General features: G+C 34.6%; 4 protein-coding genes across 6 annotated transcripts; 3 read left to right on the forward strand and 1 right to left on the reverse strand.

The window, feature by feature from the left end:
* Positions 1-5,615: 5,615 nt before the first annotated feature.
* On the forward strand, positions 5,616-17,379 carry e (nonribosomal peptide synthetase ebony). The gene is made up of 12 exons (XM_066733936.1): positions 5,616-6,152; positions 9,673-9,802; positions 9,894-10,169; positions 11,375-11,530; positions 11,628-11,917; positions 13,873-14,083; positions 14,160-14,327; positions 15,388-15,584; positions 15,669-15,864; positions 15,933-16,293; positions 16,373-16,823; positions 16,956-17,379. Exons 2-12 carry the CDS (start codon positions 9,673-9,675, stop codon positions 17,094-17,096), a joined length of 2,577 nt encoding a protein of 858 aa, XP_066590033.1. The 5' UTR covers positions 5,616-6,152; the 3' UTR covers positions 17,097-17,379.
* Positions 17,380-17,893: 514 nt separating this feature from the next.
* Positions 17,894-19,664, forward strand: eIF2alpha (eukaryotic translation initiation factor 2 subunit alpha). Its single transcript, XM_066734386.1, has 6 exons — positions 17,894-18,032; positions 18,210-18,452; positions 18,511-18,742; positions 18,828-19,060; positions 19,147-19,262; positions 19,338-19,664. Exons 2-6 carry the CDS (start codon positions 18,215-18,217, stop codon positions 19,521-19,523), a joined length of 1,005 nt encoding a protein of 334 aa, XP_066590483.1. The 5' UTR covers positions 17,894-18,032; positions 18,210-18,214; the 3' UTR covers positions 19,524-19,664.
* Positions 19,665-19,702: 38 nt separating this feature from the next.
* RpS20 (ribosomal protein S20) lies at positions 19,703-20,582 on the reverse strand. The gene is made up of 3 exons (XM_066734387.1): positions 20,425-20,582; positions 20,139-20,244; positions 19,703-20,018 (listed from the first exon to the last, which is right to left on the reverse strand). The coding sequence occupies exons 1-3, from the start codon at positions 20,425-20,427 to the stop codon at positions 19,762-19,764; spliced, it is 366 nt and encodes a 121-aa protein (XP_066590484.1). The 5' UTR covers positions 20,428-20,582; the 3' UTR covers positions 19,703-19,761.
* A 465-nt stretch (positions 20,583-21,047) lies between these two features.
* LOC136777794 (zinc finger BED domain-containing protein 4-like) lies at positions 21,048-23,726 on the forward strand. Of its 3 annotated transcripts, XM_066734383.1 has the most exons (6): positions 21,048-21,253; positions 21,337-21,383; positions 21,470-21,530; positions 21,647-21,825; positions 21,908-22,070; positions 22,146-23,726. In XM_066734383.1, exons 5-6 carry the CDS (start codon positions 22,040-22,042, stop codon positions 23,645-23,647), a joined length of 1,533 nt encoding a protein of 510 aa, XP_066590480.1. In that variant the 5' UTR covers positions 21,048-21,253; positions 21,337-21,383; positions 21,470-21,530; positions 21,647-21,825; positions 21,908-22,039; the 3' UTR covers positions 23,648-23,726. The 3 variants fall into 3 exon arrangements, with proteins under 3 accessions (XP_066590480.1, XP_066590479.1, XP_066590481.1); XM_066734382.1 differs by lacking the exon at positions 21,470-21,530; XM_066734384.1 differs by lacking the exons at positions 21,048-21,253; positions 21,337-21,383; positions 21,470-21,530 and having other exon boundaries at positions 21,599-21,825.
* The last annotated feature ends 860 nt before the right edge of the window (positions 23,727-24,586 follow it).

A 24,586-nucleotide genomic window follows, 5' to 3' on the forward strand; every position in this document is an offset into this window, starting at 1 on the left:
ATTTCGCCAATACAACCAAATCGTTCAGCAGCTTTTTCAAGCTGGACCTCAGCTACGTTTCGAGTCTAGACGAGAATCGACGCTGAATTCGAACGATTTGCATCTAAATTTATGCGATGATCCTGCACGAGATTGCGAAGCAAATGCGGATAATAACACGAGGAGCTAGAAATATAATGATTGGTGCTAAAAAAAGAAAAAATCAGTCTGCATTCACATTGTTATGTTCGCGCGATAATTGCTGGCAGCTCGAGGCGACGTTCGAATAGAAATGATAATCGACAGTCGATGATGGCTTGTGATAAAATATAATGCTTATTCAGCAGCTTAGCAGTTATTCCCAGAGATAAACGAGTCAAGCCTCTTTTTGAAGAAAAAGAAAAAAATAGTCAAAGCTTTTTAAACTAATTTACGTAGTCTAACTATCCAACCGATTATCAACGATCTCAAAAAATTGCTAAAGTCTTTGCGAGGACAGTTTCCATATAATTTATATTCTAGTACAAAATTTAATCGACGATAAAATTTTATATCGCAGCAATTTGCATTGTTGTTGTCAAAAAGAGTGGAAGATGCGAGTGCGTCCGCAAACCGGAAGTGGCATGCGGGAGAAGGGTCGTGTTACCACGGATGTGACAGATTAAGATAGTAAATGGGGTTATACACAACTGGATAGATAGATAGATACTAGCTATTGTTCTCACCACTTGACCCAATCAGACTGTCATTCGTGGTTACGTAACACTTATACGCAAAATATTCGCCCTGTGATTGTCATTATCATGAACGATGCTTGTCAACGTCTGGCTAGCTTCCCTTTGCTCAGGGATCCAGTCAAGGTAACCTTGTCTCTACCAGCCACATTTTCTCTGTCTCTTTTATACAAACACCCCCCCCCCCCCTCCCTCTGATAAGTCTACAAGGAGGATGAGGATAAATCTTAATCCTTTCAGGACACTCTTCAAGGTCAAGAAACGTCTCGTTCCCATTAAAATATTTATATCGACCCCCTTTGTACCCTCCACCCTTGCCCTTCCTCTCCTTTCGCTCAAACTTCACTGCACCCCTTCTATTTACGTTCATTATATCAGCCATCTCGTAATTCAATATCTCTGCGCCACACGATCCATCAATTTTTCCTATACTTTTGTTCACAAACGAAAAGAGTGCTATTAACATTCAAATGAAGCTCTTTCATCTTGCTGATAAACTTTGAGGAACTTTTTATTTTGCTTATACGACAAACTTTTGCCAGATAAAAGTGAATAAATTTTAATATTTAGAGGATTTTGTCGCTGCTAGACTTCAGAGCTATGTGGTATATGGCAGGATTGATTTTCAGGATTAATTATGCTATCTATACGTGAACCAATAGTTGAATATTTCAATATTCGTACCTTACTCGCGAATCTGTTTCTCTATGTGCAGAGTCAAATGAATGATTTGATGCTCGCGACGTATTTTAAGAGCTGTGTTCATTCATACTTCGTTTCGATACTTTATATACTGGCATTGGGATTTATTGAGGATACGAGGATTAATAATTGAATAAGGAGAGTCGTAATAATTTTTTAAATATTTTTATTGTTTGGTAATCTTGCTCATTAGTCATTTGAACTATTCGTTCGTTACTTTTTATAACATTCTACAATATTTATCCTTTTCTGTAGCTTTTTTTTCTTCCAAGCATGTATATTTCCAGCTATGTGCATATTTTTTATTATTCGTCCTATGAGGACAATTATTTATAGCACGCTCACGCATCCAGCGCTAGTTGAATCAAATTTTAATGTCGCAAAGCGTGACAAAAAATTTATTTGATTTTATTCAATATTTTTTTGTGTCCTTTTTTATCTTCACTGAAGCGACTGCAAGATTGGCGATGACAGACTTACGTCACGTTTACAATGCAAGAGGCTCGATTCTATTAATTCTAAACAGAGAAACTGGAGTGGGATTGAATGAAAAGCCTCTTATCTAGATAAATTGCTCCTCCAAAGGGGTAAAATCCAGTCACTTGTTTAATGTAAAATCACAAAAGTTAGTCTATAATATTCATATAGTTATGAATAAAAATTTGATGTACTTGAAATAATGAAATTCATAAGAATAGAAAGTAACCACCAAGTGAAGCAAGCGATTAAAGTGTTGGTCGAGGAAAGGCGAAATGCAGGTCAATGCCCAGTGGCCAGGTCAAGGTCAAATTATGGCGTTGAGAAAACGCTTGTTGCTTAGTGGTGAACACTTTCGAGTGACGTCAATGGGAAATAGAAAAAACCAGAGTGTATACAAGGAAAAATGGTACCACTGGGATTTCCAGATTCCCTCACTTCAGCCTATCAAAACCAATAAACAGCAGCTTCGCTAAAGAATATCAAGATAATTGATTAGTAAATATGCTCTGCAATTATCGTTAATTAAAAAGAAAAAAAAACGTAATTAACAAAAATAAACGACTCACGTGATTATTGAAAAAAGAAGTTAAACCAGTTCTTGTTTCAATAATAAACAACGTTTAGCAACAAAATTCTGACATTTTATTGGAAACAACAAAACTATCCATATTTACTATGTTTTATTCCTTCCTCAAAATTCCTCCACGTGGCATTAATTGCGAAACTGGAAAGAACGTTCATTCTTAAAATAATAAATAACGAATAATGTTTAATATTGGAATTCTTCGCAATCTTGTAGGATTTGTTTGTATCATTCATTAAACGTTTCATTCCTTCCTCAAAATTCTTGTACTCAAGAAACGTATGAACGAATGGAACGAATAAAGTTTGTGCAAGAGAAAAAAGAATGAAAATACTGAGTTGTATCGGGAGAGACAAAACAATTATTCATTCATTCATTTTATTTACGCAGTGGGAAATATTAATCATAATTTACTCGTTTTAACGTGAATTCCATTGATAATTCTTTGTATCATCCGAATTGATAGGGCTCCTCGCGATATTTTATCGAATTAAAAATTATGAATGGAGTTTGTAAAATTTGTAAAGATATATCTCACGTAAAATTATTGCTTTTTATTTTCTTAAGGATGAGGTAGCCTTAATTTTGGAGAGGATAATTAATGCTAAACAATGGAAGTCGTATGTTATTGTAGAATTGCAAAATTATGGGGGTCAGTGGGGAAAAGCACAGTGAATGAATAGACATTGTGTTTATTAAACTCGGATCTCTTATTATTATACCGTTATCATTACGTCACATCGGTAGCCACATACTGGCATCGCAGACGCAAAAAAAGCTGGTCTCCCTCTCTTACTATTATTACTCGTTAATCATCACCGTTACGTAATCAACTCGATAATGTTCTTAAGATCAATTTATAATCATGAATGCATTGCAGTACTGATGAAAAGACTGACCTGTACTTTCTCACTGTCGACAAAATGATGAATTTGTAAAACGAATTTTACTCTATCTCGATTGACAGTTATCAGGAAATTTGGTAAAAATCAGTAAAGTGTGATTTAATATTTATATTTCCAATTTTAAGTCTCCAGCTTATCAAAGATCTTTCACTGCTTTCAGAATTCTCGTAGAATCAAGTTCTTGAGAAATAAGAAATAAAATCTGTGTTTTTCTAATTTGAAATTGGAACTTCCAGCTCACTACACTATAATCTTGTTGTCTCATTTTATGCACATTTATTTTTTTTAGACACATATGTGAGAATGAGTTCTCAGGAGAACTGGAAGGGGATTTCTTCTTTTTGCATTAATCTGAAACTTCCTGTCTATTACTGATCGCATTTTACATCAATTATAGTCTTATTCATCATCCATCTCTTTAAAATTCATTTTATTCAGAAATGTATGTGTGCATGTCTGAGTTCTCAAGAAAAATGGAGGGGATTTCCACATGTTTCGCTTTTTAATCTCGACCTTCCAGTTTATTACTAATCGCTTCGTATCAATTACCACTTTATTTGTCATTCATCGCTGGAACCTTAATTTTATTCAGCAATACATTCATTTTGAGTGCATGAATAGAGTGGGAGAGTGGTTCTCACTTTGTTTTCATTTGGAACTTTAATTTTTTACAACGATACGATTATCATATTTTTCCTCATTCATATCTTCAACATTCAAATCATTCACAGACGTTCGTACATTTAAGTTCCCGAGAAAAGATCAAATCTCGTTATGACGTTGGCACTTATGCATCAGAGTTCTGGTACAAAAAAAGAAGGAAATTCCTTGTTTAACATTACTATGGAACTTCCAGATTACTACTGATCGTGTTATATCAATTATCATCCTATTCGTCATTCATCGCTTATTCATGCAAAAACGTACGTACATTGAGTTCTCAATAAAAAAGGGAGGGAACTTCTTATTCTGTTGTAGTTTTACAATTTTCAATTCTTTACTGATCGAGTGATACCAATTACGTCAGCCTATTCATCATCTCAATCCTTTTACCTGTAAACATTTTTCCTTCGAGTTTCCACACCATAAACAAAGAGGGAATTCCCTATTTACACTTTGAATCTGGATCTTCCAACCTTACTATATATACTAATCGTATTGTATCAGTTTTCCCACACATCAATCCTCATCATATTTCTTCCTTATACACGCATGGATGACGCAGCTAACTAATTATTTATCAGAAATTGTATTACGAGTTTCCCACTTCCCTCGCTTACGATATAATCAAATATCACTCGAATCATTATCCACAAAGATTTTATAAATCCAATACAACGTCTAGACTTTAATTTTCCAATCTATTATTTTAACAATATTCTTAATTAAATTACTGATCTTAATAATTTTAAAATACTCGATAAAACAATTTCTCCTTCCATTCTTAATTTTCAAAATAAAATTTTCCCAAAGTGATATATCTGATCCGCAAATGAAACTATTTTCTCAATACAACAAGACCAAAACAGTTTCTGAAATGGACTACGAGTTATTCGAATGCTTTAATTTATCGTTCAAGTTGAACGACGACAAAGCAGACTCGGTTTCTCTCTACCTCTCTGGCTGTTTGATTGACGATAGTGACACGACCTTGAAACACGATTAAACGATTCAGGCTAGGTCAGAAAAATCGAGAGGCAAAGGTTCCACGAAATTTTCATTGTTGATGTCCGCTTCGATCGCTCGAAGCGATAATTCCTTCAAAATGCTTTTCTCCAGAAAGATTAACGAACTCGATAAAAAAACAATCTACTAACGACTGGTAAGCACTCTATAAAAATCGATCCACGTATCGTACAATAAAAATACACGAAACCAAAAAAGAGTGCTCGTTTCGTTTCACCCAGAAGAAATACAAACACACAAACAAGATACGTTTACAAGAGGGACCGTCCACCGTGCACGTTTTGGTTTATATATTACGTCGTGGCTGGAAATTGGAATGTGTACTTGTGAATCGCGACACGTGGTTTGGTGGGGGTAATGAGTGAAATGTTCGGAGGTGAGTGGGAAAGTTGGTGCGTAGTAGCTGTTGAGAGAGAAGGAGGAAACGAATGACAGTTTGGTATAATAAAGAGGAGGGGGGAGGGGGTAAGAAAAAAAAAGAGGAAGAAGAAGAGGAAGAGCCGAGTCAGAACGTGTTTGGGAAGGGAGAGAAAAGGTGTCGCGTTGCTGTGGTGGTAGGACAGCGAACGACGAACATTGAACAATTCAGGGTTCTCCGCACCGGTTCCATATAAAAGCTCTTGCTACGTCAACGAGACGAGACATTCTCTCGCGCCAGCCAATCCAGTCTTCATCGAAACTTCAAATATCCAAACAACAATTTTCCATCCTCATCGTCACCGTTTCGTTCCTCCTTCGTCCTTTCGTCCGATTCCACTAGAATCGAAGTCAATACTGCTGAAAATATTACAGTGCAAAGTTCAAACTATTCTTTCTTGCATTTTTCCTCGAGAAAAGTCTCAGTCGAGATTTTCCATGTTGGCGAGAGTCGTTTTGGTGAGGAAAATAATCGCTGGTGACATTTGACTGTTCAAACGTGGACGAGTACAGTGAAAGGAACTTTTCTGATTTGTGACGTAGTGCTGTAAACGTCGAGCTACCGCTAAAGTGCTTGTGCGTGCAGGTTTCTCCGATTAGTCGGGATTTGCCTGACGCTCGAGTCTTCTTGTAGTGGAAGAAAGAACAAAACTTGTGGTTTAAAAGGTGAGGTGATTTTTTATCGCGGATTCTGACTTCTGGGGTTTTTTTATAAGGATATGGGACAAGTGTTGGAACTCTTTTTGTGGATATTTGTTGATAGAAAATTTTATTTTTTAAATTGATTAATCTTATCGAGCAATTGGAAATTCGACAACACAGTTATTCGTGTGATTTTTATATTAAAAGTTTAGAAACTTTTAATAATTGTTTATTGAGAGAAGAAATCTAGGAATAATGTTAAATATTTGTTTAGCCTTGTTGGACTGCAGTTTCACTCGACTGAAACTCGTTCTCGCGTCAGTTAGAAAAATCGAGTATTAATTCCTTGTTAGTTATTAAAAATTTATTAAATTAAACAATTCAAAGATTTTTCACAGTACCAGCAAATCGGATAGTTTTTCTTTATCCATAAATATTATGTCATTGATTTCTTCGCTCATTTAGATATTCTAATTAAAAAAATAAAGTGATACAATTGAACGATGTTGAACAATAGTTAATTAATCCACAATTAAAAAATTATTTATATGGAGAAGACTCTCATCCTACAATGAGCAAAATGATTAAAATTTGTTCCAAACCACAACGCCATCTGCTTTTTTTTACAGAAGCTTTCAGAATAATTGTTATACATTGACTAACTATTTTTGTTAAATCATCTCAATAGAATATAGTTATGTCTTCTTGACTCGATCATTATTGCATAACTCCATATAATTTTTCCATCAGGTTCTACATTAACTTGTACAATTATAATTTATATATCAATACACATATTAACCAGGGATGTTTTCACTAACATATATTATCTCCATAAACACCTCATCTGTCACTTTTCATTTATTTATCGATCAGCATCGACTAAACGCTCGTGGTTTCGATCTAATTGCTTTGCTCGATCGCGAATAAATGCATACGAAATTTTTCCTACAGTTTCTCGCAGTTGTTTTCCATCGCGAGCTCGTCAAACGTACGACTAACATTAACACGTGGAGTATAATATCAAATCATTGATAAAAATGCATAACGAACGAATCGATAAAGCACTCTCGCAAAGAGTTGGCGTTACAGCTGTTAATCAATTGTTTCAACAATGCATGGAAAATCAATTTACGTTGATTCTTTATGCACCTTTCGCAATTGCATTATTTCCAAATTGATAAAAAAAATGGTTTACACCTTTTTTATAATTAAAATTTGATTATTCTCGAAATTAATAAATAAATTTTGTGCGAGTAGCTTTAATTCGAAAATGAAGTTATGTATATAGGAACAATAAACGTTTTAGTCGAAGTAAAATGGCTTCAAGGTTTTTCCCATGGGTGAAAAAAATAAGAAACCTTTTCACTCTCTTGCAAATGGCAGAGCTAACCATTCCAATCGTTTGGTTAATCTTTTACGTGGAAACGATTTGCTTTGATTGCACTGATCAATCAGGATTTGCATTTTTTTGTTTTCTATCATTCTCGCGGACACTCTACGTGACTGCAGCTTCTTTCGGTTTTCGAGCAGTAAAATCATTCAGGACCAACGAAATAAACCATCCATGCTCGATTTGTCGCCACTGGAAAAATATACAATTCAATTTTAATCTCTGCTATTTTTAAGTCTCTTGCCCTTTCATTTACTCCCACCCTGAAATATAACGCTCTCATGTAACTACTCGTCGATGAAAGATATTTTTCTATCGTTAATAAATTAGTTGGCCAACTATCGGATTTTTCGTAACGGGATATTGCGCAATTTATGCTCGCCATCGACCAAGCAGTCATTTCACTCTCCTCGCTCACGTTTACCCTTTAATTTACCGCGAAAAGGACAACGTTCTTATTCCACTACTCAAACGCCATCGACATAAAAAAAAAATCAGGCTCCGTTAATAAATTAGTCAGCTCGTGGTAGGATAGTTGCAAAATTCAACCATGATCCTATAATACTATATTTGTATTTATCTTGTTTTTTTTTTTACAAAATTAATTGTACTCAATTGTATAAAAATAAACTTGAATTGGTTTAGGCGTTTGTTAATAAATTATTTGATAAGTTATACTGTGCATAATCAATAAAACAGATTCTTATCGGTCAGTTGTCAGTATATTATTTATTAGTTAATTATTTGTAATAAAGATTACACAATTTTTGTCACTGTAAATTATATACTACAGATTTTATTCTATAATTTATTCGAATAATTCTTGTAGATTAATATCACTAAGAGGATAAAATATTTATTCATACTGTACAGGACCAAGATACCTCTTTACACGCTTGTATTCATCGCGATTCTAACTCTGATAAAATCTGTTACCATATTAACAATCGTTTGTACAGTTTCATAATCTCACCTTGCCACCTTCGAATCTTTCTCACACATTGCCCAACAAATTATATTGCTTCTTTCTAAACACGATCTTAGATAAACTTTTTAACGAGCCACAAAATTTCTCTTAACACTAAATTTCATGAAAATTTATTGCTATCTTTGAAGCACACACACACACACACACACACACACAGGCTTTCGAGGTAATTGTACAATTTGTGCCACTTTGCTATTTCTCTTTAGGTTAGCCTGATCTTTTCATGCATTACTCAATTATCTTCATTATTCCGTACGTGTGATAAGTTTGTGTTATTGAAAAGATTTTTTATACGTATAGTACCCCCCCTCCCCCTACTATTTAAATAATTCTCTCTCGACTCGACTACGATTCAAACGTGCAAATTCAAACCTGGATGTTGAAACGTCGATTGACAAGAAATTGTTCAACTTTCACCCCATGTTTATCCTTCGATAATTTCAATAAAACTTAATTAATTGTTGGTAATATAATAATAAATATTTTTACATAAAAGAATTAAATTAAACAAGAAAATTCATTCTAATATAAAATTTTATTAAGATTCAAATTAATTAGATCCTTAAGTTTTATCCAATAATTATTTTAATTGATATCACAGTCCAGTTTTTTTTTTCATTGAAAAATAGCAGTTAAGTCTGGAAAAAGTAGCGTAAATTGTATAGAATTAATCAAGCGTGAAAGATTTGAACGTTATAAAAGTGTTGGAGAATCTGGTTTGGCGCGAACACGCGAAATGCCAGGCTAATTGTCAGATTCAGCGGAGAATAAAGTTGCATAAATTACGCAACTTTCCGGCATCCAATGACACGCGTGGCTGATGCATTGGCGTTCTGCGCGTATTGGTCATTGGTCCCCCGATCATCGCCAACGATATTTATAAAATAGGCTGATGACTTTTACCGTTTACGTTGCACGCACTATGCGAGAGAAAACTGCTGTAATTTTCCAACAATGTTGCACCGTACCACTCCTGCGACACGCGTGTGACGTCACTGAACAATTCACGAGCTCTCCCCATTATCTCATTTGTATAATAATAATAATAAGCAAAAAAAATAATTTTTAAAACGGTAGCAACATTGTGATTTTTTGAAAATAATACTGATTATTGAACAAGGATTTTTGTCATTAAACTAATTTCAAAATTAATTTGTTGACAGATGGGTACTCTTCAGCAACTGTCGGTTTTGAAGGGTTTGCAAACCGAGAGGAAATACAAGAAATTGGTTCATGCCTTGTTTACCGAAGCTGCGTCCGATTATGCCAAAAGGACTGCAATTTTGTTCGAAGGTATTTAATATTGTTAATATTAGGGACGATTGCAGAAGACAATGTGGAGGAAACTTTGATAAATGCAAAGGTAATTTTTTTGCAAATACAGATGAAAACAATCACGAGAGGCGTCTGACGTACGAGGAGCTGGACAAAATCACGAATAAGCTTGCAAGAGCCCTGAAGAATTATGATAATTCGAAGGATAAAAGGCAGCCACTGGTAGCTGTGTGTTTGATGCCTTCAGATCGTTTGCCCACAATTTTGCTGGCCATTCTTAAAGCTGGAATGGCTTATTTGCCGCTAGACGCCGAATTTCCATCTTCCAGGATAAAGCACGTCCTTCGGGAAGCGGAGCCTTTAATGGTTATCGTTGAGAAAGGATGTAAGTCATTACTATTTTATTCTTGGATTTCCACGACTCGATTTCTTCTTATAATGCTCGGTACAGTGATTTAAAATCCTGTAATTATAATAAATAGGAAGAAACTGAAACGTTAAAGATTATTATTAAGGAAGGCTTCTGTAATCTTTATTACCTTACATTTTAATTTGTTCTTGAAATTTTATAAATAGCTACTGGTAATTCTGTAATTGTAATTAATAATTCAGGCGAAGTAGTTGGGTTTTATTGGTTGTATTTTTTGCTATAATTTTAGTGGTGCATCAGTGATTATAATATTGTACTGGGTGATTGGGAGGAAGTAGTAATATAAACTAATTTGTGTTTAATGATATACATATATCATTGGAAAATTACATTTACAGATATGTGTGTTTACATAATGTTTAATAACTATGTCGATTAGTGAGTCTCGTATATATACTATGTCATAACTCCTCCCTTAAATAATTGTATGCGGAGAGTCATTAAGACACTTTGACTCCTTCCAAGTAGTTAGTTTGTATAATTAAATATAAACGTAGCTCGCGTTAAACTAGATAATTAACAAGCTCGAGCAATTACGCTTTTCTTTCCTGCAAATTGCGCTCGTGAAATCCTTGAAGCTTCGCACATATCTATATTTCAATTTGCATGGTGTTACGGCCGATTTTTCCAGCCTTTAATCCTCCTCGGAGCATTCTTCATCGCACAATTATATCAACGGTTACAATAATTAACGCCGATCGATCGTTGAGCGTCGTTCATTCCCCCGAATTACTTTCTCAAACAAAAACTGCTCGTTTTTCTTCGCAAACCTCTTTTTCCTTGGAAAATCAACGGGTACCAAAATGGCGGATCATCTCGTCTCGACGATCGTTAAGATTGTTATAACTGTACAAAGTCTACCAGGAACCAATTATTACGCTACTTAATTTTTCCAATTACCAATTTCCACAATAATAATTAACAATAATTTCATCTCGTTCGATGGTTTATCTTAACTGCTGGCTTAATTCGTCGAACGATCATCGCGTTCCTCGAGTTCGCCATGCGATATAAAACCTCTCGTTTGTAATTCTCAACACCCAATGCAGAATCAATAGTGCAAGACTCCTTTTTTCTCTTATATTAGGAAATATAACACTCATTTATTTCTTTTTCACACGCTACACTGAAAATAAACCTTGATAACCGGTGCTTTTCAGCGGACGTGTCCATTTACGAGGGAAAATTATGTAAGACGTTCGAGCAGATCCTCGAGGAAGCGATGCACGAGCAGGAGGAGCCTCTGGAACTGGAGGATCTTCAGGAGCAGCTGGCCATCGTCCTGTACACTTCCGGAAGTACAGGAGTTCCCAAAGGTGAGTTGATAAAATTGTCCAAAATATTTCTTTAAAACAAAAAAAAAACACCAAAATTTCAAGCCTCATAATATTTTGGTCTTCGAAAAAATGAAAGGTGTTCTATTACCACACGCCACTCTGTTGAATCGATTGAGTTGGCAATGGAGAGAGTTGCCTTACGACTCCACCGAGGAACGTTGCGTCTTCAAGACGTCCCTGACCTTCGTCGACAGCGTTCCTGAAATCTGGGGCCCTCTTCTTCAAGGTCGCACCTTGGTTGTGGTACCAAAACACGTGACGAAGGATCCAGAGAGGTTCGTCCAGGTCCTGCAAAAGCATCAGATTCAACGATTGGTCCTGGTACCCTCCCTCCTCCGCTCGATGCTGATGTACGCCAGTCTTCAGGCAAGTGCGCGCGTCACGCTATCATTATTATTATAATTATCATAATTCTCCACGCTCCGATCCCGCGAAACCCGATCGGGTACGCGAGAAAATCGGCTACGACCTACTCAAGCGGGAAATAGCCCCATGGACTGACATTTTTTTTTTCCATTCGACGCGAAAAAAAAAGAAGAAAAAGTCTGCAAACCAGTTGGATTATCGTGATTAGCGATAATCGCTGGTCTTTGAAAGTAGCGCGCGTGGAAGAAAAAAAAGAGGCGTTTTCCTCGCCCAGCTGGAAAATATGCAGCGACGCCCTCATTGTAACAGAGTTTTTCGTTTGAAATTCTTGAATACATAGGCATTTTATCGTTTCGTCATAAAATCACGCAAGAACCGGCCATTTTTATTCCGCGAGTCTATTGTCTTTTGTTCCTAACTCGATTCACTTTGATTTTCCTATATACGCGATCCTGCCTCCATTTGTCCTTGATCCAGTTGCTTCGAGCAGTCTTTTAGATATCTTTTATTGCTCTTTTCTATCTGATTTATTTTTCAACGCCTTAATCGTTAATGGGCGGTCTGCAAAAATGTTTATTTACCTGCACGCCCGCTTTACAACTGTTACAAACCACTCGTATTCCTGAATAAACGCTACGTTACTTCATCGTACAATAATGTCTGACGTCACGTTCTGACTTTTCAATTACGTTTATTTTTTGACACGGGTGACTGGTATGAGTAATAGAAAAAATTACGTCTTCGACGAATCATCCTTATCTCAGACCTTCGCTGCGTCTTTCTCTCATTTTCACCCCCCCCCCCCCCTCCCTCTTCCACTCTGTCTATACATATATTTATATACACACTTTTCCATAAAAAAACAAGGAAAATTTTCGAGTTTTTTCAGCTGTTGCGAAAATGTCACTGAGGATACTCGAAACACACAACGATATATCTGCGTTTATAAATGATTTTTATTTTCTCTTCAAACAAAACAGGTGTAAGTAATTTTTGCATCGCTGCAGATAACAAATTTTGATTACTGATAATTTTGCAAATCTTCAGGATCGATTATTTACCACCGGGAAATAATGTCGATTATTCGAAACAATTTAGAGAATTTTGCAGAAGGCGATATTAGGTGTTAATTGAATCTTTAAAAACTGGTGGATCGAGCACGATTTCCATAACTCTCTTCCGTTACCCTAATAACGGATCGCTCCATAAAAATAATGATTTATGACTAACGCGGATAGATATACTAAATACTGATTATTCACGCGCACCGAGCCGTGACTTGATTTCAAACGACGCGTATCGATCGAATCTTAAACGACCATTACTTTTTTCTTATACACATGTTTCATTACATGTTATATTCATGCATCTCTCCAGGCTTGAATCACATTAATATCAATGAATATGCTCTTCTCTCGTGTACAGACATATAGAAAAATCTGGACTATTCGACTTTTCAAACAGAATTCAAAAGACACTTTTTGGCAGAAAGCATTTTATTTCATTTAAACCAAATTAAATTGTTCACTTTTAACCATGCTTTTTTGCACTGATCCCAATGAGTGGGCCCCTTGTATAAGAAAACCACGATGGTTAAATGAGAGTGCGATGCTGTATGCGTACATGAAAAAATGGTTGAAAAACCTACCAACAACCCTTTCTATCGTTAATTTTCTCAATTTTTTATCGTGCTTTTTGCATGTGTATACAGGACTGCATTCCCACTTTACTGCGTTGCGTCGGTGTACACGTGTCTATATTCCCCCCCCCCCCCCTCTCCTTCTCTATAGCTCTCAAATGCACACACGCTCGAAAACAAACTTTAATTTTAACTGACATCGAAAACAGAATTAATAGGACATTTTGTATAAAACGCAAATATTTCATCCCATTTAAATCAGCGAAACTTTTGAATTTTAACAATGTTGCTATTCTCTTTATAATTTACACATCAGGACTCGAAGGATATCTTGCACTCGCTAAGGCTTTGGATTTGTTCTGGCGAGTCGCTGCCAGTAGCTTTGGCCGAGCAATTCTTTCAAGCTTTTGGCGATGGTAACAAGACCTTGGCCAATTTCTATGGTAGCACCGAGGTCATGGGGGACGTCACTTATCACCTTATCAACGATTATTCGCAGCTCAAGGGTTTCGAGAAAGTCCCTATAGGTACAAAACTCATTGGTACAAAAAAAAATTAATAAATTGAAACGAATTTTAAAGAAAAATATTATATATTTTTTAGGCCGACCCATGGATAATTGTTTAATTTATTTGGTGAACAAAGAAATGCAGCTGGTACCACAAGGAGAAATTGGCGAATTGTTGGTAGCTGGAAGAAACCTGGCAGCTGGTTACCTTCGAGATCGAGATTCCTACAAGTTTTTGGACAACCCTCGAGCCATCGATCCTGGTCAGTTGAGAAATTGTTGAAATTCTTTTGTGGAAATCCACAGCCTTGACACCTCAAATGCGAACGTATTCTTAATTCTAATAGTCTCTTTATCTATAACAATCGACCAGTTTGGCGTCCTTCGTTTCATTAATCATTATAGTTTCCAGCAATTTGCCAATGAAGACAGCATAATCAGACAATCTGACTAATAACTTCTCGAATGAATCCATTATTTTTCCTGCGTAAGCTCTGATAATTGACGAGAAAACAAATCCCTCTATAAATATACGTTCGATTTCGTATAACTTTGTTGAAAATCATTCATTGTAGCGATGTAATTGAGTCGTGGCAAAAAAGAATAATAATTATAAATATAGATTTGCCACTCATTAAAAATTAATGTGCAAGAATCATTATCGTGTGTTTGTTCTAGTTTTTTTAAGTAATTGCTTACTAATATGTGCTACGAGTCGATGGAAAAATTCTGAAAATGATAATAGGACTCATTGGGGATTTAAATTTGCAAATTTTATTTTTCTCTCAAAGTCTCATAAACAAAATTATGTATTTTATTAATTTAATGGTAAAAGGAATGGTTTTCTTATTAACAAAACAGTGTGATGACTTTTCTTACTGCAAAAAATTTTAAGATATACATCTGATTGATATTACCAGGTGTGTCGAGGTTATTGTTGTTGCTAGATAGTATCATTTATTGATTATTCTCCAGTGTTTCTTTTACTTCCACCACTCTACTCCATTTTGCATTCAATATTAACTCTTGGATAAAATACTATATTTGAGCTACTGTTTTACAGCACGTGGATTAGCCTAATCCATCATTTTCAATTGCCAATATTTTTTAATACAATTCATCAATTTTTAATTTCTCAATTTCTTCACCAGATGGTCAAAAAAGGAAGGGATAAGTGAAAACATTCTAATTACACGAGCACCTAAGGTGCTATTGAAAGAATTGAACTGAAGAAAATTCCAAAATTTTAGTTGAATAAATTCATTGTTTTACTCAGCCTTAGTGTGAAGTAATTTATAAATTTAAAATAAAATATATTTACAGAATTCTCAAAAGTATTTCGCACGGGCGACTACGCAAGAATAGTAAAGGGCGTAGTAGTGTACGAAGGACGGGTCGACTCTCAAATCAAGGTCAGAGGTCACAGAGTGGATCTGGCAGAAGTAGAAAAAGCAGTTTACAGGGCGCCCGCAGTAGATAAAGCTGTGGTGCTTTGCTACAAGCCTGGCGAGCTCTCACAGGTAAATACAAGTATTTTCTGTTCGTGTTTAATATCAGCCGAAATAATCGAAGACCTTCTATTAAATCCTCAAATTTCTTTGCAGAATCTCTTAGCCTTCGTGACAATCAAGGAGGACATCTCAATTACAGATTCACAAATTGAAAACTTTCTGCAAAATATTTTGCCCCCCTACATGCTACCACGCGTGATCATCGTGGACCACATGCCTCTTTTGACCAATGGAAAAACCGATCGACAAACTTTGCTGCGCCAATACGAGGCTTTGGAATTAAATAATGGTAAAAGAAACATTAATCTTGTTACCTTCTTATTTATATACATATATTTAAATAATTCTTCTTTCCAGACGACTACCATTGCCACAGCTGCGATTTCACCGGAGTACCAGTGGAGGATCTTCCGAAAGCTAAAGTTCTCTTCCCAACTGTAGCGTCGATTATTGGTAGGAGCAAACGAGCCACGGTCACTTCCAGTTCGAATTTCTACGAATTGGGCGGAAACTCGTTGAATTCCGTGTACACCGTGACCAAACTGAGGGACCAGGGATACCAGATTGGTATAACAGAATTTATCACTTCACCCACACTGGCCGAAGTCCTGAGGCGCATGAGGACATGCTCGGAGGACGATGTAGTTGTTGAAAAAATGGAGGAGGACCAGCATTATTTCGAGACCCTCAACGACAGCCACAAGCGAGACGCGATACAGTAAGTATTAATCTCCAGTGAGAATCTCTTCTATGGTATATATAGGCTATAATTATTGTTATTCCAATTAATTTAACAGAATAGTTACCGAGAGCTTCTACGCGAAAGCAGACCTGGAGCAGTGGCTGATGCCAGATGTCTCGAGGGAAGATTATTACGAGATGATGGAAGCATTATGGCCGGCTTTGGTGGAGAAAGGATTGAGTTTCGCGGTTAAATCCGCAGTTGACGACAGAACCATCGGGATTGGCTTGAATTTCGATGTCTGGGACGAGCCCGAACTCGTCCTGGACTCCAAATTAATGATCGTCTTTGAATTCCTCGATCACCTCGAGGCCCCCATCAGAGAAACTAAATTGCCAAAGGACAAAAACCAAATTATCCACAGTTTCATGATGACCACCAGCGAGGACCTCAGTCCAGCCGAGAACGTTACTGTGATGGGCGAAATGGAGGAATATTGCTTGCGATTAGCTAAGGAAAAAAATTTTATCGGTATCTTCACTACCAACACCAGTCCACTTACACAGGTACGATAAATTCTTCTCTTATTATATGTAAGATAATTTCTTCCACACCATTGCTCCTTCTTTCTTTCAATGTCAATATAATCTAAAAAGCTTTTGCCAGTTATCTATATAATGCTGTTGTTTCTTTTTTAGCAATTAGGCACGGATGTTTATGGCTACGAAACAGTATTGACTTATCAAGTGAACAAGTATGTCGCTCCTGACGGAACAAAACCATTTGGGAAAGCTCCGGATAATCAGGTGGCTATTTGCTCCTTGAAAATCATTAATTAGATAGTAATCGTGGCTCCTCTCTCTCTCTCTCTCTCTCTCTCTCTGAGAAAATGGATTTAGTATATATATATATATATATATATTAGATGGCTCTCTGATATTTCTTGATTACTTGCTATTTCTTTTATATATAATGACGTAGTTAATTATTAGTATTTAAGTAGTAAGTAATTAAGATATGACACAGCATTATTTGTTTAATGCCATTCCATAGATAATTATAATATTTCCTCACAATTGTAAATATTTTTGTAAATAAACCCTTAGCTTTAAACAATACAATATAAAAATGGGACTTGTTTTTATTCCTTTTCTTCATATGCTTTATAATCATTAAAAATATATATAATTATAAGTAGAAAGTATTCAAATTATTGTACTTGAATGAACATGGTAATCGAGATAAAATAAATTTATTAGTCTGTTAAAAACTTCGGACCCGGGCTGTGGGTGGTCAGTCCCAACTAGTCCCAATAATGATACTTTCTCGAAAAAACTACTAGATATTCCTTTCCATAATCCTATGCATGTAGCATAAACGAGGCGTCTCTAGACACAATCGGAGTCTCTTGCCTATAGAGTGTACTAAAGCTATAGTCTGCTATAGTCATCTCACTCTCATACATTCACAGTATTCACACTATACTATGTATGTCTCTTTCACTGATTTGCTTGTGAGGTGACTCTGGGGGGAGACAGTCAGACACTCTCATAGGCGAAATGGGGCAGCGTTATAGTTCCTCAAAAAATCTCAGAGTTCCTAGGTGGCGCTGCAATCACGGCCCCACTTCTTAACACGGCAGTGTCACCCCCCTCTCTTGTCGCTCTTGTCTGTTCAGTCAATTGCACATGTTTGTAAAAACTGAATTTTTTGAAAAAATTTCTATTACTGTAAATAATAATTAACATTATCGTAGTGTTCGTACGATTATAAAGGTGAGTGGGGACACAGAACTGTCATATTATTTAGATTTTTAAATTTATTAACCTAGAAGATAACCTCTTTCTCATGTTTACCGTGATGCAGAGAGATTTAAATCGTGATTTATAATAAATGAAGCTGCTACAATTTGTCAATATATGTATTAAAATTGTGACAATTGTTTGTTTCAGTCAAAATGGTATTATCCTGTCGGTTTTATAAAGAAAAATATCCCGAAGTGGATGACGTAGTGATGGTAAATGTTCGAAGTATAGCTGAAATGGGTGCATATGTTCATTTGCTAGAATATAATAACATTGAGGGTATGATACTGCTTTCTGAATTGTCGAGGAGACGTATTAGGTCCATCAATAAGCTTATAAGAGTAGGCAAAACTGAACCTGTTGTAGTTATAAGAGTCGACAAGGAGAAAGGTACATACAAAATATAACTTCATTTAGCTAGTACTATATAATAATTTTAATATCATAGGTTACATTGACTTGAGTAAACGTCGTGTGTCAGCTGAAGATGTAGAAAAATGTACAGAGAGATATGCTAAAGCAAAAGCTGTTAACTCAATACTAAGACACGTTGCTGAGTTATTGCATTATACTAGTGATGATCAATTGGAAGAACTTTATCAAAAAACAGCATGGTATTTCGAGGAGAAATATAAGAAGCAAAAGGCATCAGCTTATGATTTCTTTAAGCAATCTGTATTGTAAGAAAACCTATTGAATTTAAAAAGACTACCTACTCAAAACATATCATTGCCCAGTAAAACTAAAAAGATTTCTCATTTACAGAGATCCATCTATTTTAGCAGAGTGTGGTCTTGATGAACAGACAAAAGAAGTTTTGTTAAATAACATTAAGCGTAAACTTACTTCACAACCTGTTAAAATTAGGGCAGATGTAGAGGTAGCTTGTTATGGCTATGAAGGAATTGATGCAGTAAAGACAGCTTTGAAAGCAGGACTGGCCCTCTCTACTGAAGAGCTTCCAATTAAAATCAATTTAATTGCTCCTCCACTGTATGGTGAGTATAAATTATTTTTTTTATATTCAATAGATATGATTGTTTACAAGTATCTCTTGAGTCTATGCTATTTGTGTAATTTTTAGTCATGACAACATCCACACCAGAAAAACAGGATGGTTTGAAATTATTAAATGATGCTATTGGAGTAATTGAAGAAAAAATAACATCTTTGGGTGGAGTTTTTAACATTCAAATGGCTGTAAGATTATCTTTATAAATTTGTATAATATTATTTATTCTATTGTTTTTTTTATATAAATTTGATATTTTACAGCCTAAAGTAGTAACTGCTACGGATGAGGCTGAATTAGCTAGACAAATGGAGAGAGCAGAATTGGAAAATGCTGAAGTGGCTGGAGATGATGATGAAGAGGAGGAAGGAATAGATGGAGACTTTAGTGCAGACGACGACATAGATGAAGATGACAAAAATGATGAGGAGTCTCAGGAGGAAGACTAATCTAATCATAAATATAACATAAATTTAACTTACTGAAGCAACAGATGTTTAAATACAAATTTTGGAAACATATGGTACTACCATGGACTATGTACCATAGAATTTTGCAAATAAACTTAACAAGGAATAAAAATATATTTATATTTATGACCTTTTTCAAATCGATAAATAAAAATTCATTTGTTCAATTTTTAGATTTTCATGATTTTATTAAAATTTTACAGTTACATGAACTGGTTTAATCATCAGCAATTGTAACTTCCACCTCTACACCAGGTTCAATGGAAATACTTGTGATTTGTTTGACAGTCTCTGATGCAGAGTACAAATCAATCACTCGTTTGTGAATTCTCATTTGGAACCGATCCCAAGTCTTGGAGCCCTCACCACAAGGAGTCTTACGAGTAGTAATCCTAAGAATCTTGGTTGGCATGCGAACAGGTCCCTTGACTTTAAGTTTCTCCTTCTTTGCCCTGTTTATCAACTCAGAGCATACTGCAAAGTTTAATGTATTCAAATAATGATTACTATTTTACAACTAAATATAAGCTGTTTCTTTTAATGGAAATTTTATTGAATAGCCATTTAAGTTATTTTATATGCTAAAGTCCTTACCTTTCTCAAGGGAACGTACGTTACGAGAAGTAAGCGTGATTCTGATACGATGCAGAGGTGGTTGTTCCTGTCCCGGCTTCTCAGGATTATCTGCCTTAGTGCTAGCCTTTTAAAAAAATGTGCTTAAATTAATAATCACATGGATAAACCGAACGAAAAATAAGCAAGTTTAAGCGCATAACCTATAAAATATGAGTTTATAAAAATGTCATAAAAGGTATTTAAATCTCAACCTACATTCAGTTTGTATACTATTTATCGTACCAAACGAAGGAATTATATTTACCATCGTTAAACTGATTTTCCTGGTCGAGATGATCAATTGCAGATAGAAATAAACTGATCAGCGCTGAACCAGTCCAATAACGCGTTGCACGTGTCCACAAAAAAAGAATTTGCGCCGGACGCGAGCCACAAAATGTACATTTCCGCCACAAATCTAATAATATTAAAGATGGAACAGTCAGAACAGTGTGCGAAAAACGATGCTGGTTAGTGTCACTTTGTAGTAATGTAATTAAAGTATACTAAAGTATAGTATTGAGCAAACTGTAGCATTAAACAATTAATCAATCACAATGAGAGATTTCAATATAGTCATCGCTATTCCCATTGTGATTGGCTTATTCCTTGCCTAGTAAATAAGGCGTCCTTGTCATTTGGAAAAATTCAGGGCTGGAAACCTCAGAATTTGAAAACAAAAAAGCATTTTTTATGTTCGGGAGCTTGAAATGAAGACACTCTGAAGTAAAACTAGATAAATTATTATAACAATTTATCATTTTCGCATGGAATTACCGTCTACCTAGATTACTGCTTTATTGTCTTCAAATTCTAAGGTTTCCAGCCCTGAATTTTTCCAAATTACAACGGGGAGCTCCAAGGGCCGACTATAGAGTATAGAGACTAGTGTTGTTGATACAATATTGATATCTAGGGATATCAATATTTTACTGTCGATATATCGATATTTTGTATCGATACTTTGCTTACTGATACATCAGAATATCGATATGAATCGATTCAATATATCAAATTTTTCAATTTCTTAGCGAATTAAAACTCAAATAACGTACACAATCCTACATTCTGCCTTATAGAAGCACAATATTTTAGTAAGCTATACATATAAAAAAAAAATCCATTCATGTACAATTGTACAAATTATTAAATCAACTGAACTATTTTTATTTTTTAGGAATTTTTCATATCAAATGATTGTTTAGTTACATAAAAAATAATAAGGTAGAGTAATTAAAAAATACATCTTTACTTTTATAAGTTTAACGGAGTTATTTAATTTATCATGAGGTTATTTTTATAATTTTCAGGAAAATATAGTAAAAGTTCTCCTCGCTTATTTTATAATTAGTGTCGCAGTTTCCCTCATTAGTACGCATTTTTCCTTTTCATACAAACCTTCCTTTCTTTTTATATTGTTTATATTTTTAAAACTAAATTATAATTAAAAAATTATTTTATTAAATAAGTTTGATTTTATTTTATAGTGCCTCCGAAAAGTGTAGTTTGGAAGTTTTTTATTAAAACAAATATTGGTGGAAAATGCAAAATTTGCCAGCAGGATGTAAAGGGTAGTAATACCACAAATTTAAAACTACATCTAGAAAGATCACATCCGAAACTGGATATGAGTGAAAGTTCTGGTCAGAAACGAAATATAACAATGGTAAATGTATATATTTTATTTTTTATAATGTCACTCATCATTTATACTTTTACTGTTTATTTACTAATTTAAAAATTATTAGGTTGAAACTGGCAATTAATCAGATAACCCTGATGATCCAAATACATTAAATAATTTATCTCCACCTTGTTCATCTTGCTCCGAATTGGATTCTACACCAATTAGCCCAGTGGTAAAGCAGCCAAGACTTGACATGATGCTACTTCGGCAGAACTCGTTTCAAGGTAAGATAAAAGCTATAAAACATATTTCATAAATTTAAGATGTGTTTCTGTATGTCTTTATATTTTTTATATTAGAGGGAGGTAAAAAAGCAGTGGACATTACAAATAATTTGGTTTTTATGCTGGCCAAGGATAATATGCCCTTTCTAACTGTGGAAAAAGAAGGCTTTAGAAGATTTATGAAAATAGTATCACCTTTATATAAAATTCCATCTAGAAATTCGATTACATCTCTTATGGAAGAAAAATATAATGTCTTATCCAGTGCTATGAAACTGAAACTTTCTGGTGTAGAACATATTTCTTTAACCACCGACATATGGACTGATCCCTTAAACACAAAGGCTTACCTTGGTCTGACAGCCCACTTTATTAACAATAACAAGCACAAGTCCGTAATGATAGGTGTAACCGAATTGAGTGAAAGGCATAGCTCAGAATACATTGAAATGTGGTTAAGAAATATGGTAGATGACTGGAAAATTAATCCTGAAAGCATAGTGGTTGTTGTTTGTGATAACGGTGCTAATATCAAAAAGGCTGTAAAAGATGCCTTCGGTGCAGACAAACAACTATCATGCTTTGCACATACATTGAATCTGATACCAGCAAAAGTTGTAGAGAATAATGATATAAATTCTGTATGTAAAAAGATAAAAACAATTGTGACATTTTTCAAAAAGTCAGTGAGTGCCATGGATGATCTTCGAGCAGTTTCAGATTTAAAATTAATACAATCTGTCGATACTCGATGGAACTCAATGCACGATATGTTGATTAGGTTTATTGAGTTATCGGAAAAAATTGGTTCCATACTTTTAAACATTCCTACAGCTCCAATGATGATAACAGCAACCGAGTTACAAATAATAAAAGAGTTAGTTGATCTCTTAAAACCTTTTAAGGAAGCCACAAAAATAATAAGTGGAGAATATTACCTAACTGCGAGTAAAGTAATACCCGTAATAAATACTTTACAAAAAACACTAATGTTATCACAACCTATAACAAAAACTGCAAATCATATGAAAGAATTACTATTGGAACAATTTCAAATGAGATTTGAAAATATAGAAAAGGACACAATTTTGGCGAAAGCAACCATTTTGGATCCTAGATTCAAATCCATTCACTTCAATGATAAAGATGCTTGCTCTGAAATAATAATGGATATAGCAACCATGATTAACAGTACAATTCTAAACGAAGAAGATGAGAATAATCTTGTGGATATTAATTATAATAATAGTTTCTGGTTATATCATCAAACATTAGTAAACCAATCCAAAGAAAGACATAGTTTTAATCCAAGAGAATATCCTGACGACTTAAAATTTTATTTGAGTCAGTTGCCTATTAATATTGATGCATGTCCGATACAATTTTGGAAAATGAATAATACTGCATTAAGCAAATTAGGTCAAAAATATTTGGCAGCTGTTGCATCTTCAGTGCCATGTGAAAGACTTTTTTCAAAAGCAGGTAGAATAGTAACAGAAAGTAGAAATCGTTTGAGTGGAGAACACTTACATCAGTTACTATTCTTAAGCTCGCTGCCCCTTGAAGACTGGATGTAATGTAAAAGGTTAATTATTTTATAGGTTTAGTAATTTTATAATTATTTTGATCTAAATAAAGTTTAAAGTAAAATAGAAACGATGTGTTTTAAACAGTCCAATTTATTTTTCCTTCTTAATAATTACATACCAACTCCTACATGTAACAGTTAAGTTCATTTCTTACATGAGTAAATTTTTAATTTCACTAAAATCAAAATAGATAATAGATATTTTCTTTAGATTTTTGTATTCTTATTAAAAAACATGTAGGTTATTGTTATTACTGTAGTCTGTAAGTTGTGTGTATAGATATATATCGATATATTAATACAGTAATTGATATATCGAACGTATCAATATTTTGTGTACGATACGTATCGATACAAAATATCGATACAATTGGACCATTTGGGCATCACTAATAGAGACCGTGCACACTAACACAATGACAGTGAGATAAGAATGTATATTGGTGTATATGCATACTATCAGCGCAAACTATCGGCCAATTTTCGCAGTTTTTGAGTGTAATTTATTTATACGTATACAGTTATACATTGACACTTCGCTATCATTGTGTTGGTGTGCACGGTCTCTATAGGAATTATAGGATATAATGTCGCTTTTTTGGAACCTCCAAGTTTCTAATCTTCATTTTATCTGCGCTTCATCTTCGCCTTTACCAACTTTACATAAAAAATTATAGTGTTACCAACCTAACAATTATATTTTTTATATTTATGTATCATGATATAAAAAACAATAAAAATCTATTAAATTGTAATAGTTTCAAGAATATTATCAACTGTTACCTATATTTACCGTTTTCATTGCTATTTTTTCATTTTCGGCTTATAGTGGTTGATAAAAATCATAATAAAAATATTTTTTTTCCTATCAAAATCTGGTAAGTATAACTAGAGAATAACTTAATTATTTTGTTAAATAATAAATATA

The sequence above is a fragment of the Prorops nasuta genome, unplaced genomic scaffold (assembly GCF_024137725.1).
Source record: "Prorops nasuta isolate Cenicafe-Biocafe unplaced genomic scaffold, Cenicafe_Pnas_1.2 PNAS00011, whole genome shotgun sequence".
Taxonomy (NCBI): Eukaryota; Metazoa; Arthropoda; class Insecta; order Hymenoptera; family Bethylidae; genus Prorops; species Prorops nasuta.

Excerpts from the sequence above, each read along its gene's own strand:
- eIF2alpha (XM_066734386.1), top strand. The coding sequence starts at position 18,215 with ATGGTATTATCCTGTCGGTTTTATAAAGAAAAATATCCCGAAGTGGAT. Across the intron at positions 18,743-18,827 it reads TTCTTTAAGCAATCTGTATT|AGATCCATCTATTTTAGCAG; the intron begins GTAAGAAAACCT and ends TCTCATTTACAG. Across the intron at positions 19,263-19,337 it reads TTTTTAACATTCAAATGGCT|CCTAAAGTAGTAACTGCTAC; the intron begins GTAAGATTATCT and ends GATATTTTACAG.
- RpS20 (XM_066734387.1), bottom strand. Across the intron at positions 20,019-20,138 it reads CGTACGTTCCCTTGAGAAAG|TATGCTCTGAGTTGATAAAC; the intron begins GTAAGGACTTTA and ends TAAACTTTGCAG.
- e (XM_066733936.1), top strand. The coding sequence starts at position 9,673 with ATGGGTACTCTTCAGCAACTGTCGGTTTTGAAGGGTTTGCAAACCGAG. Across the intron at positions 9,803-9,893 it reads GACTGCAATTTTGTTCGAAG|ATGAAAACAATCACGAGAGG; the intron begins GTATTTAATATT and ends TTGCAAATACAG. Across the intron at positions 10,170-11,374 it reads GGTTATCGTTGAGAAAGGAT|CGGACGTGTCCATTTACGAG; the intron begins GTAAGTCATTAC and ends GGTGCTTTTCAG.
- LOC136777794 (XM_066734383.1), top strand. The coding sequence starts at position 22,040 with ATGATGCTACTTCGGCAGAACTCGTTTCAAG. Across the intron at positions 22,071-22,145 it reads TCGGCAGAACTCGTTTCAAG|AGGGAGGTAAAAAAGCAGTG; the intron begins GTAAGATAAAAG and ends TTTTTATATTAG.